The following is a 19,210-nucleotide window of genomic DNA, read 5'->3' as shown; positions in this document are numbered from 1 at the left end:
TGACGTGGTGTGAGTGGTGTGGGAGGTGCTGCAACACCCTCTTTGGGAAGCCTTCCCCGTCTCCCCTCCCACCTTCCTCCTCATCCACAGTCCCCTTGTACTCCCCCATCATGGCATTTCTTAACTCTGTATCCCTTTGTCTGTTGCAATTGTGAGTGAGGGCCTCAATGCCAGTGCAGTGGCTGGCACATAGTAGCTGTTTAATAAACTGTTTGAAGAGAAGAGACCCAGGCCCTGTCCTCGGGGGCTCCAGGTGGGTTGGGGAGAAAGGGGACAGCCCAGGCAGGGGTGGGAACCAGAGCAGGGCTGCCCCAGGTCCACAGGCTGAGGGGCGAAGAGCCACATCACCTCACTTAGCGTTTATCTCTGGCTCAGACTGAATCAGGGACCCTGATCTCCACTGCCCCACCCCACAGAGCACACAGGATCCTAAATACAGTTTTATAATCTCAGGACTGGCAAGGAGCATGGAAGCCATTCCTTCTGCTTGCGCACCTCCTGGATCGGGGACCTCACCTTCTCCCTGGAAGGTCTATCTTAATCATGGGTAGGAAGCGTGGTCAGATGACGCAGAAATCTTCCTCAGCAGCCCCGCTAGGTCTCCCACCCACTTCCATTAGGAGCACCACTGCCATTGGACTCCTCCAAGCAAGCTGCTCTCTGGGCCCACGAGAGCCCTCCGCTGGTGCAGACAGGGCAATGCTGCTTAGCATTAAATGTAGAGGCTGCGGTCTAGCCCACTAACCATCTCTCTGGGTGAAGGTATGAGTGTGGACATACGTGTGTGTGTGTGTGTGTGTGTGTGTGTGCGTGCAAGAGAGCACGCATGAGTGAGCTGATGGGGGAGCTATGCCACTATTCAGACACACAGAGGTTGCTATGATGTTTCCAGGATGAGGGGCTTCAGACAAACAGGTGTCCTCCACTACTGCCTAGCATCTCAGAAGGCTCTTTGCTGGTGTGGGTGGGGCTGGAGATGTGAGTGGCCCTTCAGGGTGGGCTAGTGATGTTGCGTCCCATGCCTCACAAGACACTGCCACTTGGCTCCCATTGGACCTTCCAGAGGGCATAGACTCAGGCACCCCCTTCCCCTCCCAGAGCCCATACAGAACCACCCCACCTGGATGCTGTGTGACTCCTGGAGCATCTGCTGCTGTCCTCCACAGAGTGGCAAGCTAGCCAGTGATTTGCCAGGAGGAAGGGGGGCACAGGCTGTTCTCCCCAGGAGGTGGGGGTGGGCCTGATTCAGACACCACGCTGGGTGGCAGGAGTAATGCTGACCACTGCCCCGACTCACAGCCCAGAAAGCCAGTCCCAGGACATCCAGGTAGGGAAGAGACTACACCCCACACTCTGGTCCAGAAACAGCTACACTTCCCATGCCCAGCCCCAACATAAGCCTCACCCCATCTTTCCTGCCTCCTGCTCTTCCCGTCTCCCACAGTAGATTCTGACCACCGCACTCACTCTAGGGGTTGGGAACATATCCTAGGCGCCCCATCCCTCCCCACCGCCCCAGGGAGATGCGGGGCGGAAATCGGCTAAACAAAGAGAAGCCCTAACGGAGAAACTTCAGGCACCAGAGCATATAATGTGGGAGAGATATTTGTCTTCAAAAGGAAGGATTTCCTTCTCCTCTTTCCGGGTTCTCAGCGCATGGAGCACGGGAATCGTGGGCAAATCACTGTCTTACCGAGGTACGGGCAGAGGGGAGCGCCCCTAACATTATGTCTTTAATGCCGGCGCTATGACCGTGCCGTGGCTCTCAGGTCTTCGACGCTGGCTTCGGAGCCCTCGCTACCCTCTAAACCGCCCTGCTGGGAGCCAGGTGTTGAGCCCGCGGCGGAGGGTCCCAGGGACACTCACGGGTCGTGTTGTACTTGACTCCGTTGAAGTACTCGGGGCACGGCCTCTCCACCAGGGCTCCGGCCGCGCTCCGGGGCCAGCACGTCCCGATCTGGTCCAAGGTCGTGTTGCAGTAGGAGTAGGGACCTGGTGATGGGAGAGAGCGGAGCGGGGATCAGAGAGGCTGCTGGGGCCCGCGGGGCGCCGCAGGACGCAGGGCGCGAGGCGCTCGAGCGCGGGGACCTGGGCGCACCCAACGCGCCAGGCAAGGAGTCCGCGCCGCCCGGGTCTGCTCGGCTCCCGCCTACCCTCGGAATGCAGCGGTAGCCCCCAGCCGTCCAAAACCAGCTCTTCGGCCAGCTCCAGGCTGCAGTTGGCCTCCAGCAGGCTGTGGAGCAGTGCCGCGTCCATTGCGCCCCGGAGCCGCGCGCGGAGAGGGAGTGTGACTGCGCGCCCAGCGTGGCTGCCAGGGGCTGGGTTCGAGAGTGAGCGGCCGAGAGAGCGCAGTCTTGGCTTCTCTCGTCCAGCCCCGACCTGCCAACAGCCTCCCGGCGCTGCGCTCGAACGTCGGGGACCGCCAAGTCTGGACCTTAGCGGAGAGGAGCCGCAGAACGCACCCGGCTGCGGGTCCACCCGCTCGGTCGCGGCCAATGGCTGCACCAGGGGGCGGGGCCGGGCGGCTCCTCTCTGCCGGGCCCAGGCTCCCGCCCTCGGCCCACCAGTCCAACCCGGAGTCCGCCTTCTCCGGCTCACACCAGGTCCGGAGGAGGGCGGCGGGAATGGACAGTGTGCGCCTTGGGTGGCGGAATGACCTGCCCGAGGGTCGAGTTCCGGGGGCTGCAGGGGGCAGGAAAGCGCGCCCGCCCGCCCGAGAAGCTCGCCTCATGTTTCTTCTCCTTCGGTGTCTCGCCATTTGTTTCTTCTCCTTGAGCGAGGACACTGGAGGGGATGACAGGGAGTGGAGAGCCCACGAGCAGATCTGCACTCTAGAAAAGCCTCCGTGGCCTCTGGGAAAGGAGTGGATTGGAAGGGCGTCGAGGGAATCAAGGGAGCCACGAAAGAGGCTGGGGAGATCAAGAGGCTTGAATAGATGCAGACCTGTACCAGCCCATGGGGGCTAGGGTGGAGAGGGATTTCCGGGTAAACCAGCCCTGGTGAGGCAGGACTGGAGAGAGAGGAGCCAGGAGGCAGGGGTAATGCCGGGTCTCCCGCTTGGGTGACTGGGCGCAGGAGTAGCGTTGCCATTCACTGAGATGGAGAAGTCCAGGGGAGAAACTGGCTGGAATTATCTGGAGAACCTCAAACACCCAGGTCTTACTGCCCTGGGTTTCAGAGGGAATAAAAGGAGAAGTGAGAATCTCTTTTCCTCTTGGCTTGGGCAGGGCAACCTGAAACTGGTTTCTACAGCAGGGTGTGTGTGTGTGTGTGTGTTTAAGTAAGTGTGGAGGGGAGATCAGACCCCACAGCAAGTGTGGAGGAGCTGAAAACCTTTATCTGGAATTTGCCCAGGCCCCTCAGGACTGCCTGCTCCTTAACTCCCTGTGGCTCCATTCTGAGTGTGAGGACAGATCCACTGCTCAGGTCTACTGAGGGGGGTGGGGGTGGATCTGGGCTCAAGATACAGGGCCTGGGATGTGGCTCACCTCAACTCAGGCTGGATTCAGGCCTGCCTTTGTCTCTGCTCTCCCTGCATGTTACCCCAATTCTCACCCTCTCTTCTGGGGCAGTTTCTCCATCAGTGAAACGTTCTCAAAGGCCCTTCCCAGCCCTGAGACTCTGGTCCTGAGTTATGAGATGCCAAGACTGAGGGAGATGTGCATGTGTGTGAATGTGTATGTGTGTGCTTTTATCTTTAGAGGGCAGGGAGAGCTGGGACCCAGTCCCAGCTGGGCTGGAAGCCCCAGGGTGGCTAGTCCTAGGCCTTCTTGCCATCTTTCACTGGGAACAAAGCTGCAAGGGAAGGCTGAGAGCATCCTGAGCCAGCGTTACTTCCTGAGCAGGGAGAGGGGAGAGGCACACTGGGCTGTATTTGTGTGCTCCAGTCTCACCAACCTCCATATTAATGCTGCTCTCATTGCCCAGGCAGAGCCAGAGAGCAAGCACGGGAATCTCTCTGGGGCCAGCTGATTGGCAGGTACGAGGTGCAGACCAGCCAGCCAGGTCTATCCTCTGCCTTTTAAATGGACAGAGCCCTTGGCTCAGCTCTGGGCAGCTGCAGAGGCAGAGGTCCCTGACTGTCCCTAATAACCAGTGCCAGGAGCAGGCGAGGATCAGTTGGGTCCCAACCCCAACCCTAGGCAGAGTCCTGCCACCAGTGCCAGGCTGAGACTCGGGCTGAGTCCCAGACCAAGCCCTGCTGCACAGGGCTTGTCCCCCACAGGCTAGACTGTGGCTGGCAGGATCAGCCCATTTCTTCATTGGGAAGTAGTCTCATTCATGCATAAAGGAGGGCGCTCCACACACTGCTCCCAGCACAGAGGGAAAGGAGAGCCCAAGCTAAAGTTATTAACCTGTTCATCACCAGAGCCACCGCACAGGAAAAGCAGCTATCCCAGGGGAAGGTGAGTGCCCAGTGACCAGAGGCCAAGGACTTAACGTCTCACATGCAGGATGGAAGGCTGGCCTGGGTGACCTGGACTGCTCTTAACTGGAGAGCAGATGTGATAAAGTTTCCTCTGGGAAGTGACCATTTCAGGGGCAGAGCTAAAGACCATTCTGCATCCTGACAGGACAGTCAGGACCTGGGCACAGGCCCAGAGACCCAAGGCCCCCTGGCCTCCAGAATGCAGTGCCATTTCATTGTGGAGTTTATTATCACCAGCACGATTGTCTGCTATTCTAGGTGTGACAGAGAGGAAAATGGAAAAAGGAGCAGCTTTGGAACAAATGCATTTTACAGCTCATTTTAGTGTTTGCAAATAAGTAAATGAGGAAGAAATTGTAAACAGCAAAAACTTTCCTCACCTAGATGAACTCCAACTACCCTTAAAGTTTGGGCCTTTTTGCTAGCTAAGGAAGCAGAGGTGGGTGGGAGGTCCCTGGGATGGAGGTGAGCTCCCAGGCCAGGCACTGGGGCAGAGGTATTCAGGACAGTCTGTATGCCCCTAGGCTGGTGGGAGAGGTAGCAAATAAGCTGTAGGGCAGTGTGACAGGTGCTGGGGGAGACACCTGTGTGTCTTGGGCTTCGTGGGGGCAGGTACCTCTGGCCCACCTCTGATGGCAGCTGCAGTGGCAGTCCAGGTGCTCCAGGGTTCAGCTGAACACCGGACAGGCGTGCAGAGCATAATGGAAACACGCACAGCATCTCACATAGTCACGGGTCTGCACAGTACACGCTTTCTCTCACTCATCCCACCACCCATCAGATATCCGCTAGAAAACAGGATTTAAGGGGACAGCCTTTGCATGTCTGAGTGGCTGTGCTCAGTCAGGCTGAAGAGTATACAGAACTGGGACAGGCTGTGGGGTTCACTGTGGTTACAATGGGGCTGCTGAGGGCATGGAAGGCTTGGGAGAGGCCAGAAGGTACCCCACTCTTGCCCTGTGGCACGGGGGATGGTGCCCCAGGCCAGACCAGACACTCCTTCCTCATTCCATCTCACTTCACCTTGGCACAGTGGAGATGGCCTGGTGTCTTCAAGTGGAGCCAGGGACCAGGCTGTGGAGCAGGAAGGGCTCCTGGCAACTGTCCAACTCCACACTCTCATTTACAGATAGCCAAATGGAGGCCCAGAGGAAGAAAAGGAATTTCCCCCTCCAACCCCTCCCAGGCCATCCTCCTCTCCACAGCAGCCAGACTGGGCTCCTTGCCTCCTCCACTGGGCAGAGGAAGTGATTTTTCTAAGATTGTGTGACTTCTCGCAAGAGCATCTCTCCACTGCCCTTGGGACGAAGCCCAGCTCTTTAGCACCGCAAACAGCGCTTTTCATGTCTATTCCCCATCCTCTCCTCTTGCTGAACTTGAGATGCCCTGTGGGTCCACTCACCATTCCCTTGGAACATTCTCTGCCTCCACACCTTCGCATGTGTTGTCCCCTCTGCCGGGAATGCCCTTACCGCTCCATTGTGGTTACCCCAGCTGACTCCCATCCGCCCTTCTAATGCTCAGCTTAGCCCCCACCTCCTGTGTCTCATCTGGGGTGGGTAGCTCTTCTCCATGCCTCAGTCTGCCGGGGGCTAGTCTATATCACAGCAAGGTTATTAGTTTTTCTATTGTGGAAGGCAGGGCTGGTCATGTTCACTAACCAGTCCCCAGCACCCATCAGAGTGCTTCATGCTGTGCTCAGCAAATCAACACTGGAGGAATGGATGCTTTGGCAGAAGCCCTGTCTCCTGAGATCCAAGGGTCTCTTCACATATGACCAGTCCTGGTGTGTGTGTGTGTGTGTGTGTGTGTGTTGGATTAGGGAGTTATTTCCAAGGGATCCTTGATTCCATTTGGACTCTTACATTGCCTATGGACTGAAAAAATAATATGCCTTACAACTTACAGTATATGCTCTATTAGATTCCTCTGTGATGAATAAAACAGAAACAATCCATTTAAAGCCTGCCTGAAGTCTCTTGTGATTATGTGGGGCTTTTTTCCCTTTATTTGGACCTTAGGGTCATGCAATTTAATTGATCATAGTCTTTGATTCATGACCCTTTGTCATCATTAGCCTATACATGGCCCAACTTTATTTCATTTGAGTCTTTTCTGTTATGAAAGTTTGTATGTAGTAGCACATATAATGATCTATTGCCCAATCCAAAACTAGATCATTACCAATCACTTACAAATTTATCTATACACTCCTTCCTCAGAGGGACCATTCTTTGAATGTTGCATTTATCATTCCTTTGCTCTTAATTTTTTCAGTTTTATCACATGTACATATATCTAAACAATAGGTTGTTTTACTTGTTTCTGAGCTTTAGGTTAGTCAACATGCATTTTCTCAATTGGTGGACACCTAAATGGAGATACCTGTCATGTGGGGACAAGAGAAACTATTCCTGAAGTTCAAGGGCATCCTAACAGCCAGTACCGCCCACTGCAGAGGCATGGTTAATGAGGGATGATGCGTCCCCACCGTGGCTGCTAGGCAGCACCACCAGCAATGTGGTGGATGAATAATTAATGACACAGGGAAATGTTCACTCTGAGTTACAAGAAGAAAAAGCAGGTTACAGAACTGTAGACACAGGATCATCCTGGTTTTGTGGAAAAAGAAAAAAGAAAAAACATGAAATTCTATGGTGTGATAAACTTCTGGCAGATAGAAACATTAAAAAATTCCTGGGTTGTGGGATAATGAGCATTAATAGTCTTCTTCGATTTTTAAAAATATCTTTTTCCAAATTAAATATATACATATATTACATATTCCATTTATGAAATGGATGAATGATATTACAAGTCACCCAGGGGAGGCCTTGTGATTGTGTTGTTTAAACTAACCAGTCTGTGGTATTTTACAGCAGCCCAAGCAAATTAATGGGCTTCCCTGGTGGTTCAGATGCTAAAGAATCTGCCTGCAGTGCAGGAGACCGGGATTTGATCCCTGGATGGGGAAGATCCCTTGCAGGAGGAAATGGCAACCCACTCCAGTATTCTTGTCTGGAGAATTCCATGGACAGAGGAGCCTGGTGGGCTATAGTCTGTGGGGTCGCAAAATGTTGAACACGACTGGGTGACTAACAAGCAAATTAATACGATGGGGCGGGTGACTTGTTCAGAGTCATGCAGCTGTTAGGTGGAGGAGCTGGGATCCAGATCTGGGATCGGGTCTGTCTGACCCAAGCACCTGGGCTCTTGACCACCCCACTGTAAGGAGGGCAGACGGCAGGGTTTTCCTCTCTGGTGCGCAACTCAAGCTGCGTTTGGTGCCGGGTCCCAGCTCTTGCCAGCACTCTTGTCTCCTTCTGCTCTGGCAGTAGCTCCAGATCCCAGGGACGCTGCAGCCCTCCTCCTTCCTTGCTGCCTCTGTGGCTGCAGCCCTGAGAAGGCTGGGACATTGGATGGAGCCTTGGGGACGTCTTTCCAGAGCCCGTGAAGACCCAGGGCTCTTCTGAGCTCTGCAGTGGCTGCCCCATGACTCTGAATCAGCTGCCAGGAAACTCTAAGGGGTCAGAACTCAGGGACCCAGCTGCTACTTCACAGGTTCTTACCAGGAGGTGACACCTGTAGCCACGGCAACAGGGAATGTATTTTACACCTTCTGCTGGAGTTTGAAGCAGAGTGGTGCCCCCTTCTTGGGCACCTGAATGCCAGCCCAGCCACTTCCTTAGGCACAGACATAGGGAGCCGGGAGCTGGAGGAGGACTCCCGGCCGAGCCCTTCTTCATCAGTGACCTGTGCCCTCAGTGGGGAAGGGGGCTGCCCAAGGACAGACCCAAGGCCCAGGCCTCTATCTACCACCCGCTAAGCCTGACTTGGCCCGCTTCTTCCCCAGGCCCAGAGGCTCGCCCTCATTTCCCAGGGTCTGCTGCAGGTGGTGGCAAGGGGCTGGCATACCTGAGAGGTTGGCGAGGGTCTTGATGGAGTGGCAGTACTGTTCCAGCAGTGCCCACATGGGCTGGTCTCTGGGTGCCTGGCTGGACCCCACCTAGAGGACGAGAGGGATGAAGGTCAGGCTCTGGCTAGACAGTGACAGCATATGTCTACCCCTCCCTGCTCCCTGCCCCGCCCTGTCCTGTCCCTTACTCCTCTATATTGTACAGAGGAAAAAAGAGGAGGGAAAGTTCAAGGCCCCACACAGCAGACCAGCAGCCTGGCCAGGCCTGGAACCCTGAAAAGGCCTTAGAGGTGGCCTAGTGAGGCTTGGTGCCCCAGGGAAGAACACGCTCTGTCCATCCCTCAGCCCCTAAAGGTTTCCTCCCCAGGATGGGATGTGCCCTGTGCTCTTCAGTTGGCAAAGCTGGAGTGGGGGTGTCCACCAGCCCTTTAATCCCCCAGCAAACACTGTACAACCCCGACTGTGTGTCAGGCTGGGGGACTGGCTAGGGGACACAGTGGCATCTTCAAAGTAGTCCCAGGTCAGGTAGGGACCCCCTAGACTTGGAGGCTCAGAAGAGATGGGAGAAGAGTGGATAGTTTGTTTCCCTATCACACAGGTAACGAGAAAATTACAAAGGTTAATATGTGGAAGAGACTCCTAACTTGAACTTGGGAAGACAGGGGAGGCTTCCTGGAAGAGGTGGCATGTTAGGGGCAGCCAGAAAACGAGTAGGGGAAAAGGAAGGGACCATGGTGTCAATGTGGAGACTTGCCTGGGAACAAATATGGTTGTTGTAACAATGGCAATCCCATCCAAAAGAGAAATCACCCAGGATCACATCTGAAAAAGTCATGAGGGAATGCTAAATATGGAGGGATAAAGTAGATGTGGTTATCTCTGTCCTCGAGGGGACCATCTTTTGGTGGGAAAGATGGATAGATAACCAACTTGTTACAGGGTCTATAATTTGCTTAGAAGGAATGGGGTAGCATTACAGAGGAAGTCACACTGATGTGGGCTTTGAAGGTTGAGTAGGAGTTTGCCCAGTTGATAAGGGTAGTGCTGGGATAGAGGTGGTGTCATAAGGGTAGTGCTGGGATAGAGGTGGTGTCATAGGGTAAGGGTGGTGTCATAGTTAGACAACACTTGCGCCAAAAACAGAGAGGCTGGGAAATGCATGGTGTGAGACTGAACAAAAGCAATGCCCTCTACAATTCTAGCCATCGTCTCCCATTCCTTCCAAGACCACCACTGTTTTTATCCTATGACCAGTGTGTGTGAGTGTGTGCGCTTGCGTGTGTGCATATGAGATGACTTTTGCACCACCCCAACACTGATATTCCTGATTCTAGAAAGGACTGCCCCTGTAGTGGGCAGCCCCTCCCCTTTCTCCTGCCTGCCGGATCCTCCCTCCCTGGCAGCTGGGTCAATGTTTGTCCTGCAATATTCCCAGGACCAGAGCCGGACAGCCCTCAAACATCACGTTCCTCACATCAGGCTTAGTCCATTTCCTGTGCCGGGGCTGGAGGCTACACGCTCACCCTCACCACACTGGCCTGGAGCTCCTAATTAATGATCCCACTTGGTCAGATGGAAGAGCAAGAGCAGCACGGCCAGAACCCACAAGCACTCATTGCTCCTGGGTTCTGTCAACTGTCTCCACGGGGCTAAGGGCAGAAGGAACTGCTGGGGAGCCGAAGTCCTGTGTGTGAGGGTAGTGTGCATAAGGGGTATATGTGCGGGGCATGTATATGTCTGTGTAGGGTGTGTGCTTGTGTATGTGAATAGCATGCATATAGTGTGTGTGCGCTATAAGGAGCTTCCTGAGCCATCAGCCAGGAGCTCTGGCCATTTGGCTTGCAGGACAGATACTGGGGGCCATGGTCTTGTTGTTCACATATCCCAGGAATGCCAGGAGCTACCCAGTGTCAGCTTCTTGGGCATCAGGAAGGCCCGGCTGCCCAGAGAGCCACCTGCCAGGGGTGAGGTGGGCTGGGGAGGGACACTCTGGGTCCCAAGATCCTCCAAGAAGAATTCTGGTGTCCCACCCTCAGCTGGTCTGGGGAAAGTGCAGGTCCTAGGCCTGACCCATTACCCCTTTCCAGCCCCCTTCTCTTTGTTTGAGAAGCAGCCGGTAGCAGTTTATTTTGGGGATGGGGTGAAGTCCTAGGAAGCCCCCAGCCTCTGGAGGTCACTGGAGGAGCAATGCTCAATGCAGAGGTGCTCGCCATTGATGGTGGACTCTGACCAACCAGAGTTTGCATCTTAGATGCAAGCCCCTTCTCTCAAAGCCCCCAGAGGCCACACTATGGCCCAGTTACCAGGCATCTCGTGTTCAGCTTTAGGTGGGAGTCTGAACATGTGTGCTAAGCTCACGGATAGGGACACAGGACATCCTCCAGTGGGACTCAGGCATGGTGGGGCTGTCCTTGTATCAGTCACTGTGATCTGAGGCCACAGCTGAGTCTTCTGGCTGAGCAAAGCAGGGGGCACAGCCACTGTGCTCAGCATCGATGTGTGCTGTTCAAGCGTGGGCAAAATGGCGAGCAGATCAGAAAGGGTTTGGAATAACTCCCAGATCTGGGCTCCCTCTCCTTCTTCACTGGTCCAATAAGCTGTTAAAGACATTCATTCTCTTCAAGGGGCCGGCTGGCTGGATCTGACTCAGCTCAAACCTGCAGCATACTCTGGAGGTGCCTATTTTGGACACAGCCGCTGCTGTGGGTGGTGGTGAGCGGTAGGTGGGCAGGCAGGAGGAAGAAGAGACTGGTGCCCTCAGAAAGCACACGGTGGGCCAGGGAGAGCAGAGACACAGCCATGAATGAATACCCCCAAGGGCTGCGTGATGAGCTCTCAGAGGCAGCAGACACGAACCCGCCCACATTCAGGGCTCTGGGGTTGCTGCTCCTCAGCGCTGTGGCCTTGGCCAAGTTATTCAACTTCCTTGAGTCCTGTCCTCCTCCTTTGAAATGAGGATAATACAGGCCCCTGGGATTTGGTATGCATTAAACAGATTACTGAATGTCAAGAGCTGGCACATAGAAGGCACATGTTCCATGTGTCCATGTTGCCATGGACTCTAGGAGGGCTCTAGTTAGAGAGTTCAGAGATAGAGGGTTCCAACCCTATTAGAGGGAGTCCCATGGCCTGGATCAAGCCCTTCTCCTCTAGAAAAACCTTCTGGAAACCCTGTGTTCCACCTTCCAAACTCTCAAGCCAGTGCAGCTCCCCCTCAGCCCTCAGCAGCCCCTGTTCTACAGACAGTGGCCCCTGAAGTACATCTGCACCTCCCTCACCGGGCTCACTGCTCAGCAGTGCTCAGTGGATGCTGGGTGAGGAAACTGGGCATGGAAGCTCAGTCCAAGGGAGAAGGAAGGGTAAGAGGAGCAGAAAGAAATTCTAGGGGCGGGAGTTGGGCAAGCAAAGGCTGAGAGGCAGGGAAGCACAGGGCCTGCACAGGAAGTAGCAAGCTTCTGGTCTAGGGATGCTATTAAGAGGGTGGGACTTCCCTGGTGGTCTGGTGGTTAAGAATCCACCTGCCGATGCAGGGGACACAGGTTCGATCCCTGGCCCAGGAAGATTCCACAAGCTACGGGGCATTTAGGCCCACAAGCCACAACTACTGAAGCCTGCCTGTCCTAGACACCCATGCTCTGCAACAAGAGAAGCCACCGCGATGAGAAGCCAGCACAGATCAACAAGAGACTAGCCTGTGCTCACCGGTTGGAAAGAGGCTTCTTTGATGTGTAGTCAGCATTTCCTGAGTCCTAGATGAAGCTCTGAATGCTTCAGCAAAGCCCATTTAATCCTCACAACTGCCACTGAGGTCTCTGTAATGATCCCATTTTACAGGTGAGGCAACTGAGGCCCAGAGTGGTGAAGTCACCGCTCAAGGCCACACAATGAGTGAGTAAGGGGCAGAGGCACGATTGGACAGATAGTCTAGTAGGTTAAGAGTTGGTCAGATACACACGGACGAGCTGAGTAAGAAGGTGAAGGCCTGTGGTCCATGGATGCTGGGAGGACCCTGGCTCCAAACAGGGTGAGTAAGAAGCTGCTCTCACCACTGGAGTGGGGGGCTTCAGGCAGAGAGCTAGGTCATGGAAGGAGAGGAAGCAGACCCAGTCAGTTGGGCAGGGCTGTGCTCATGAGACACAAGAAGTCTGGCTTCTAGAACTGACTCTGAGCCCCCTGAAGACCCCTTTACCTTGTGTGGCAGACACCTTGGGCTTCTGTACTGATTAGCTCTTGGCTGTTACAGCAGCAGAGAGCTGTCCTTACGCCTCAGTCCTGCCCCACGAAGCTACAGGCTGCCGGACCTCAGGGCCCATGTCTGTTTGACTCACATCCAGGTCACAGTTCCCAGTCCAGAGCCTGGCACACAGCAGGTGCTCAATAAACGTCTGTGTGGATGAGACCATGGCCCCCTTCACCAGGTAGAGTGGCACCCTGACCCCCAGCTCTGGGAACTCAGGCTCTGGGGTTTTCCTGCTTGCCAGGCAGCCTTCTTTCTGAATTCTCCCTTTGAGAATGGCTGGGGTCCTAGTTCCAGCCTCGGTGTGTCTGGAGTCGGAAGCTCTCACCTTAGACGAGGGCAAGGGAGTTGCCCTGGCAGGAGGAGGAGGCAGTGGGTTGAAGCCAAGATGCCAGCTGCTCTTTCTCCACCCTTGGGCCCTGTCCAAGCAGAACCTGTGCCCCAGGGGATAGGCGGGCTTGAAAGGTGCCATCTCCCTGGAGCCAGGGGGTCTGGCCCAGCCTAATGCTCCCGTCTGGCTTGGTGACAAGGCTTCCTCTAAAATTAGCCACTGGTCTAAGCCTGGGAGATTTGGGACCACAGGTCCTGCAGCAAGGCTGCCAGTAACTGGAGGGGAATGGGGTAAGCTCCCTGCCTCCTCCAGCTCTGCCCAAGGTCAGAGAGGACTCCTCTGGGAGGGGGAGGAGTCCTCCCCAGGGTTCTCTCATTCACTGGTTTCATTGAGCCTGAGCTAGGAATAGAGGCAGGAGGAACTCAGGCCCTGTCCTGGGGAAGGAGGAGGAGATGAGGGCACTGGGGCACAGGGGAGGAAGGAAAGAGGAGAGAGGGAAGAAAGGGGAGAGGACAAGAGGAAGACTAGAGGGAGACAGAGAGGCAGAAGAGGGGGAAGAAAGATGGGGGAGAGGAGGCTGAGCCTGGGCCCTGAGCAGACACAGTGGAGGCCATACGGGAGCTGAGGCTGGCCGAGGCAGAGGCTGAGGGACTGGCAGTCAGACGAAGGAAGTAGGTGATGATTTTCTGGAGTATCTGGACAGGCTTTCTGGAAGGTGCTCTGTTCTAAAAAATCAGCTGCCCAGATCTCTGAGTAAAGAGCCCAGGAGTCCACAGCAGCCTTCCAGCCAGATCTCCCTTCCCCGCATGTTCCAGCAGGTCCCTCTGCCCAAGATGTCCCACTCTCCCATCCAGTCCACCAGCTTGCCTGGAGAAACTTCCAGACCTCCCCTTGCCAAGTGCTCTCCCTCGTCTCTGAAAGCCCGTGGTGCCCTCTCACCTCTGTCCCTCTTCCCTGTCCTGTGTCATGCCCTGATCTCTGCACACAGATGTCTGAGGGACCAGCAGGGAGGAATAAAGAGGGTGGGGAGAGGGAGGGAAGGCAGAAATTTCAGGAAGAGGTCTCATAACAGGTCACGAGGCCTAAAATCATCTCTTAATGATCAACTCATCTAATGTCAGTTTGCCTAAGAGTCACCTTTTTCTGATTGTGTTGGTATCTGAATATCTTACATTTTCATTAACAGAACTGAATCTGCAGTCAGTCTATCTCCTTTGAATCCTGTCCCTACTACCAACAGATGACTGACCACGTGAACTTGCCTCAGCTTTCTCATCTGTCAAATGGGGGTAAATGATGGTCTTATGCCCCAGGGTGGTTGCGAAGCTTAAAAGCAGTAATGTGTGTCAGGGCTTAGAACAGTATCAAGCATGTGGTAAGCCTGGTGCAGATGCTAAAGAGAATAAACAAAATAAGCTTATGGAATAATATACCCCTCCCTCTGGAAGATTTGAAATGACATCTTATAAAAATAAAATTTTGGATACAATGACCTGAGACAAACTGACTGAGGAGGCCTAAAAATGCTTAAAATTAGATAAAGTAGAAAATGACAGTTAAGAGAATACAGAATAGTCCCGTAATTTATAAAGTGCTGCAAATCTGAGACTGACTAGGAATATGAAATTAAATGGGCATTGCCCTCAGACAAATTGGTTTTTTAAAAACATCCTAAAACATCAACAAAATGGCAAAAATGGAGAGACCAAATTAGCTGATTAAGTTAGAAAACACTCAGAGAGTATTTGAATTCGGGGGAAGAGTTATTAGATGAATTAGCTTCTGGTAAATGGCCCCTGAATTTCCCCACCCCCACCCTGTAGACCCTGGGTATGGGGGGCGGGCGGGGGTGTGCAGGGCCCTGGCCTTGGTCTTGGGGAGGGGCTGTGCAGGTTAGGGAGGGTCCAGGCTTCTGGACTCTGTGTTTTCCCTGTTTGCTGAGCCTTCTTGGGAAGCAAGAAAAGTTGTTTTGAGGTCCTGAGGGAGTGTCTTGTTGGCCAGAAATCTGAGGATCTGGACCCAGATAAGACTCTTGGGGTCTTCACAGAGGGTGATGTTGTTGATGTTTAGTCGCTAAGTCGTGCCTGACTTTTTGTGACCCCATGGATTGTAGCCTGCCAGGCTCTTCTATTCATGGGATTCTCTAAGCAGGAATACTGGAGTGGGTTGTCATTTCCTTCTTCAGGGATTCTTCCTGACCCAGGGATTGAACCTGTGTCTCCCTCATTGGCAGGCAGATTCTTTACCAGTGTGTCACAGAGGGCGAGGCGGTTTTAATCAAGGATTTTGGAATCCAGCGCCACATTCCTTAGCCTTACTTGCCCTCCATTTCCGTCTGTAAATAAATGTCCCCACCTTCCCACTGTTTTAGCAAAGGGCTTGGCATGGCGCCTGATGCCCAAGAAGGCTGTATGATTTCAGCACTGCTTTCAAAGTAGCTTCTCAAGGGCTCAGAGGGCAGCCAGTAGCACCAGAGTGAAGGCTTGGCTCCTCCAGGCCCTTGCAGTGGGGACTGGTCCAGGGTATCCTCACTATTCAACTGCCTGCTGGAACTTTCACAATTGCAATTGTGAGATCAGGCACCTCCCCAGGTCAGCGAGCCCTGAGTTCCCCAGGGATAGAAATCAGGTCCCACCAGGACCACCATGCTCCCTGGAGCCTCATACCATCTCTTCTCAGGGTTGGAACCCTGGAGCCTTCCCTCTAGCTTGCTCTTTTCTCAGTCCCTATCCAGGAGCACCGCATCTCCACCCCCGCCATCCTGCCCACCTCCCACTAGATCTCCCAATTCTGGCAGAGGCTCTTACATCTGCACACACTTGTTCTTAGCTCCTATGTGTGTGCTTAGTCTCTCAGTCCTATCAGACTCTTTAAGACCCTTTGGACTGTTGCCCAGCAGGCTCCTCTGTCCGTGGGATTCTCCAGGCAAGAGTACTGGGGTGGGTTGCCATTTCCTCCTCCAGGGGATCTTCCTGAGCCAGGGAACGAACCCATGTTCGTTCTGCATTGCAGGTGAGTCTTTACTCGCTGAGCCATCAGTCTTCATGACCAGCTAGTAAATACACAATTAATTCTTCACCATTATTTTCTCCCTGCTCATGTCTGCTCTAGGCTATCAACTTCATAGGGTAAAGGCTGATGTTTTCACCCTTGAGTCTTTACCACACATAATCCTCCTTAAATTCTGGTTGAATAAAGTATTACTGAATAAATGAGAGGGCTGGAGGCCAGGTCCCTCCTGGGTTCTCTTATTTCCCCACCACCTGCTCCAGGTCACTTACTCTATTTTCATAGACAACAGAAATCTCAGAATAGTTGGAAAAGGATCCAGAAATAAATAGCATTACCACGAAGACCAAGAGCAAAGAAGACTGCTCTTTGGGGCTAGAGAGACCACAGTGCTCTTTGGCAGTTATGCAATGATACCTTTGGGTGGTTAACTAGTCTCTAATCTTGGGCCATCCAGGGGGCTAGGGGCAGGGCCTGGGTGGACTCTAAGGGGAGAGCAGGCTCTTGCCTCTGAGGTTACTGGTCCTGACATCCCTGGGACCCAGGGTAACCTCCTACAGACTCTTTCACCCGCGCTGGAGTCTGGGGTAGCAACCAGCAACCCTCTCCATCTAACCAGCTTGGGCAGTTGGCATCATGGCTCCCAGAGGGGCAGGGCCAAAGGGCCACCCTGGTCCTAACACCAGCTCTCTTGGAAGGCACCCACCCAGGGAACAAGTGCTAGGGGGCAAAAGAGCTCAGAGAAGAAATCAGGAGTAGGAACGAGAGGTTGCGGGTGGCAGTGGATCTACTCCACAGCCTCTGCCTCTCCCTGCAATGTCATTAAAAGGACCTGGCAGGTCCAGGGACTATCTGCCCATTGGTGCACTGACCACACCCTGGCACGGTGCCCCGTCCTGTCTTCCACCTAACCAGACCCCCTGGAAGGGCAGGGCCCCTCGTGTCTTCATTTCAAGTACCTGGTACAAAACCCCAGCTGTGTCTACTGAGTGCTAGCTCTGTGCCAGGCACAGTCACAACCATTCCTCATGACAACCTTATTCATTAAGCACCCAAACCATCCTCATTTTACCCAGGAGGAAACTGAGGGGAAACGTGAGTAGCCTGCCCCAGGTGACACACTAATCAGCAAAGCAGGGATTTGATCAAGTCTGTTGGCAAAACCATTTTGCCACAGTGGATCCTCAAGGAGTCCTCTGTGACATATGGGGATGGGACCAGGCCTCCTGACCTCCATCCTGGCTCTGACTCTTGCCCTGCATGGCCTTGAACACTTTAAATGTTGTGGCTCTTCATGAAAAGTGTGGCCCTCCCTCTCTGAACCTCAGTTTCCCCATCTGTAAAATGGGGGAAAGAGTTAGAGATCAATTCCTCCCACATCCATTTCTGGGTATCACTCCCTCCCAACCTCGCTCCCACTTCTTCAGCTCTTTCTGTGCAGCTCTTCTCCATCTCAACACCCCCAGCTCCCACCTGCAGACCCTGACTCTGGCCAGTGCGCACACCCACAGCTTTGGGCATGGGGGGATACTTACAGCTTTGAGAAGTGCTTGGCAAGGTTGGTTCCCCCAGGTATCCCCTTTGCTCCATTGCTCATTTGATACAGAGGGCTGCCTGGTTTCAGGCACTGAGAGGAGGGTGGGGACTGGCCTGCCTGCAGGAGACAGGGGACAGGACAGCTTTCTGGGGATCCCTTGTGGGGAAGGACCAGAACTGGGATGGGGTGAGGAAGGGACTTGAGGCTCCTACAAGGAAGGAGGAGTGTAATCCATGGAGGAGGGGAGAGTGGACCGAGACTAGGAATTCCTGGATCTGAGGAAAGGGCATGTCCTAGACGCTAGGGCGTCTCCCTGCACCCTCTGCTCATCCACAAGGGCTGCTAAGTCCCATGCTAGCTAGTGTTAAGAGTTTCATCTCCCTCCCCTTCCCCCTCACTTAGGCAGGACATCTCCATCCCATCACCGGATGCAGGGATCCCCAACTCCATGCCAGCCACCAAGCCCTAAGACCTCTTCCATCCATCTCCTAACAGGGCTGAGTGAAACTAAACCCAGTAACTAAGCAGTGAGCCCCCCACCCCGCACCTCCGCCCCCTCACAGTCAGGAGAGCACAGCGCTCCAGCTCCCGGCACCCCCACCCTGAGAACAGCACCCCCCACCACACCCCACACTTACTTTAAGCAGTGGCGGGAGAAGGCAGAGCAGACAGAGGACACAGTGCGGGACGTGGAGGAGGCGTGGGGCCCCCGCGGGACCCCCCATGCCTTGTGCTGCCGCGAACAGGAGCGCACCTCCCAGCGCGGCCGTCCCGCCCCGCCCGCTGACTCCGGTGCCTCCCACCCTCCTCCGCTACCGGTCGGAGCGGAGTGGGCCCCTCCCTCCCCAACGCGCCAGGGCGGCCGAGGTACGGCCCTGGGCACTGGGGGTATCTCCTGCCTCCCCCGCCCGCAGGGACACCGCCCCACGGCCCGCCCCCTCCAGGTTATTTATAGCGGCGCCGGGCAGCGGCTTCTGCCCAGGCAGCCAGAGCCCAGACTCTGCCCCCAGAGAAGGGGTTAATGCCTTTCACCAGCCGGCCACCTTTGCCAAGGCTGGAGCTCCCTGCTCCGGGGAGAGAGGAACCGAGAAAGGGAAGAGGGGGTCTTGGCGGTGGTTGTGGCCAGAACACTGAATAGGCTGGGTAGATCGCATCCCCACCAGGCTTTCCAGCCCTGCCCGCATCTTCTAATTGTCCCGGAGAGCTTTTAACAGGCACCATGCCTACTGGAGACTTCCCTGTTGGCTCAGACCGTAGAGGGTCTGCCTGCAATACAGAAGACCCAAGCTCAGTCCTTGAGTTGGGAAGATTCCCCTGGAGAAGGGAAAGGCAACCCACTCCAGTATTCTTGCCTGGAGAATTCCGTGGACAGTGGAGACTCCCGGGCTACAGTCCATGGGGTCACAAAGAGCCTGGCATGACTGAGAGACTAACACTATGCCTATTGGGACAATTGAAATTCCTATGTGGAGGCCAAATTAAATAATAGCTCTGTATCAATGTTCCACTTGCTGATTTTGATGACTGCTCTGTGGAGTCTTGTTCTTATGGAGTAATATTTAGGGCTACAGGGGCACCATATCTCAAACTTATTTTCAGATGCTTCAGAAATATACGTACACGTGCACACATAAACACATACATAGTGATAAAGGGAACAATATACCAAATGAGGCAAAATGTAAATAATGGGGAAATGTGGGCAACTACATGTGTATTCTTTGGATCACTCTTCCAAGTATTCTGTAAAT

At 54.2% G+C, this 19,210-nt stretch overlaps 1 protein-coding gene across 10 annotated transcripts in view; it reads right to left on the bottom strand.

The window, feature by feature from the left end:
• CRHR2 (corticotropin releasing hormone receptor 2) overlaps positions 1–18,194 on the bottom strand; it is a 44,787-nt gene extending 26,593 nt beyond the window's left edge. For 7 of the 10 annotated variants that reach the window (XM_042248623.2, XM_015095322.4, XM_042248628.2 and 4 more), the window contains exons 1-3: positions 18,098–18,194; positions 8,345–8,435; positions 1,867–1,992 (exon numbers count right to left, since the gene is read on the bottom strand). In XM_042248623.2, the coding sequence (XP_042104557.1) occupies positions 1,867–1,992; positions 8,345–8,435; positions 18,098–18,184 (304 nt within the window). In that variant the 5' untranslated portion in view covers positions 18,185–18,194. Of the gene's footprint in view, positions 1–1,866; positions 1,993–2,153; positions 2,431–8,344; positions 8,436–18,097 lie in introns of those variants that run through there. The other 3 variants (XM_042248625.2, XM_042248629.2, XM_042248627.2) reach the window with 1 other exon arrangement.
• Between the last annotated feature and the right edge of the window lie 1,016 nt (positions 18,195–19,210).

This window comes from Ovis aries, chromosome 4, assembly GCF_016772045.2.
Source record: "Ovis aries strain OAR_USU_Benz2616 breed Rambouillet chromosome 4, ARS-UI_Ramb_v3.0, whole genome shotgun sequence".
NCBI classification, from domain to species: domain Eukaryota; kingdom Metazoa; phylum Chordata; class Mammalia; order Artiodactyla; family Bovidae; genus Ovis; species Ovis aries.
The sequence above is the reverse complement of the archived record's forward strand: the minus strand, read 5'-3'. Positions and strand labels throughout refer to the sequence as shown.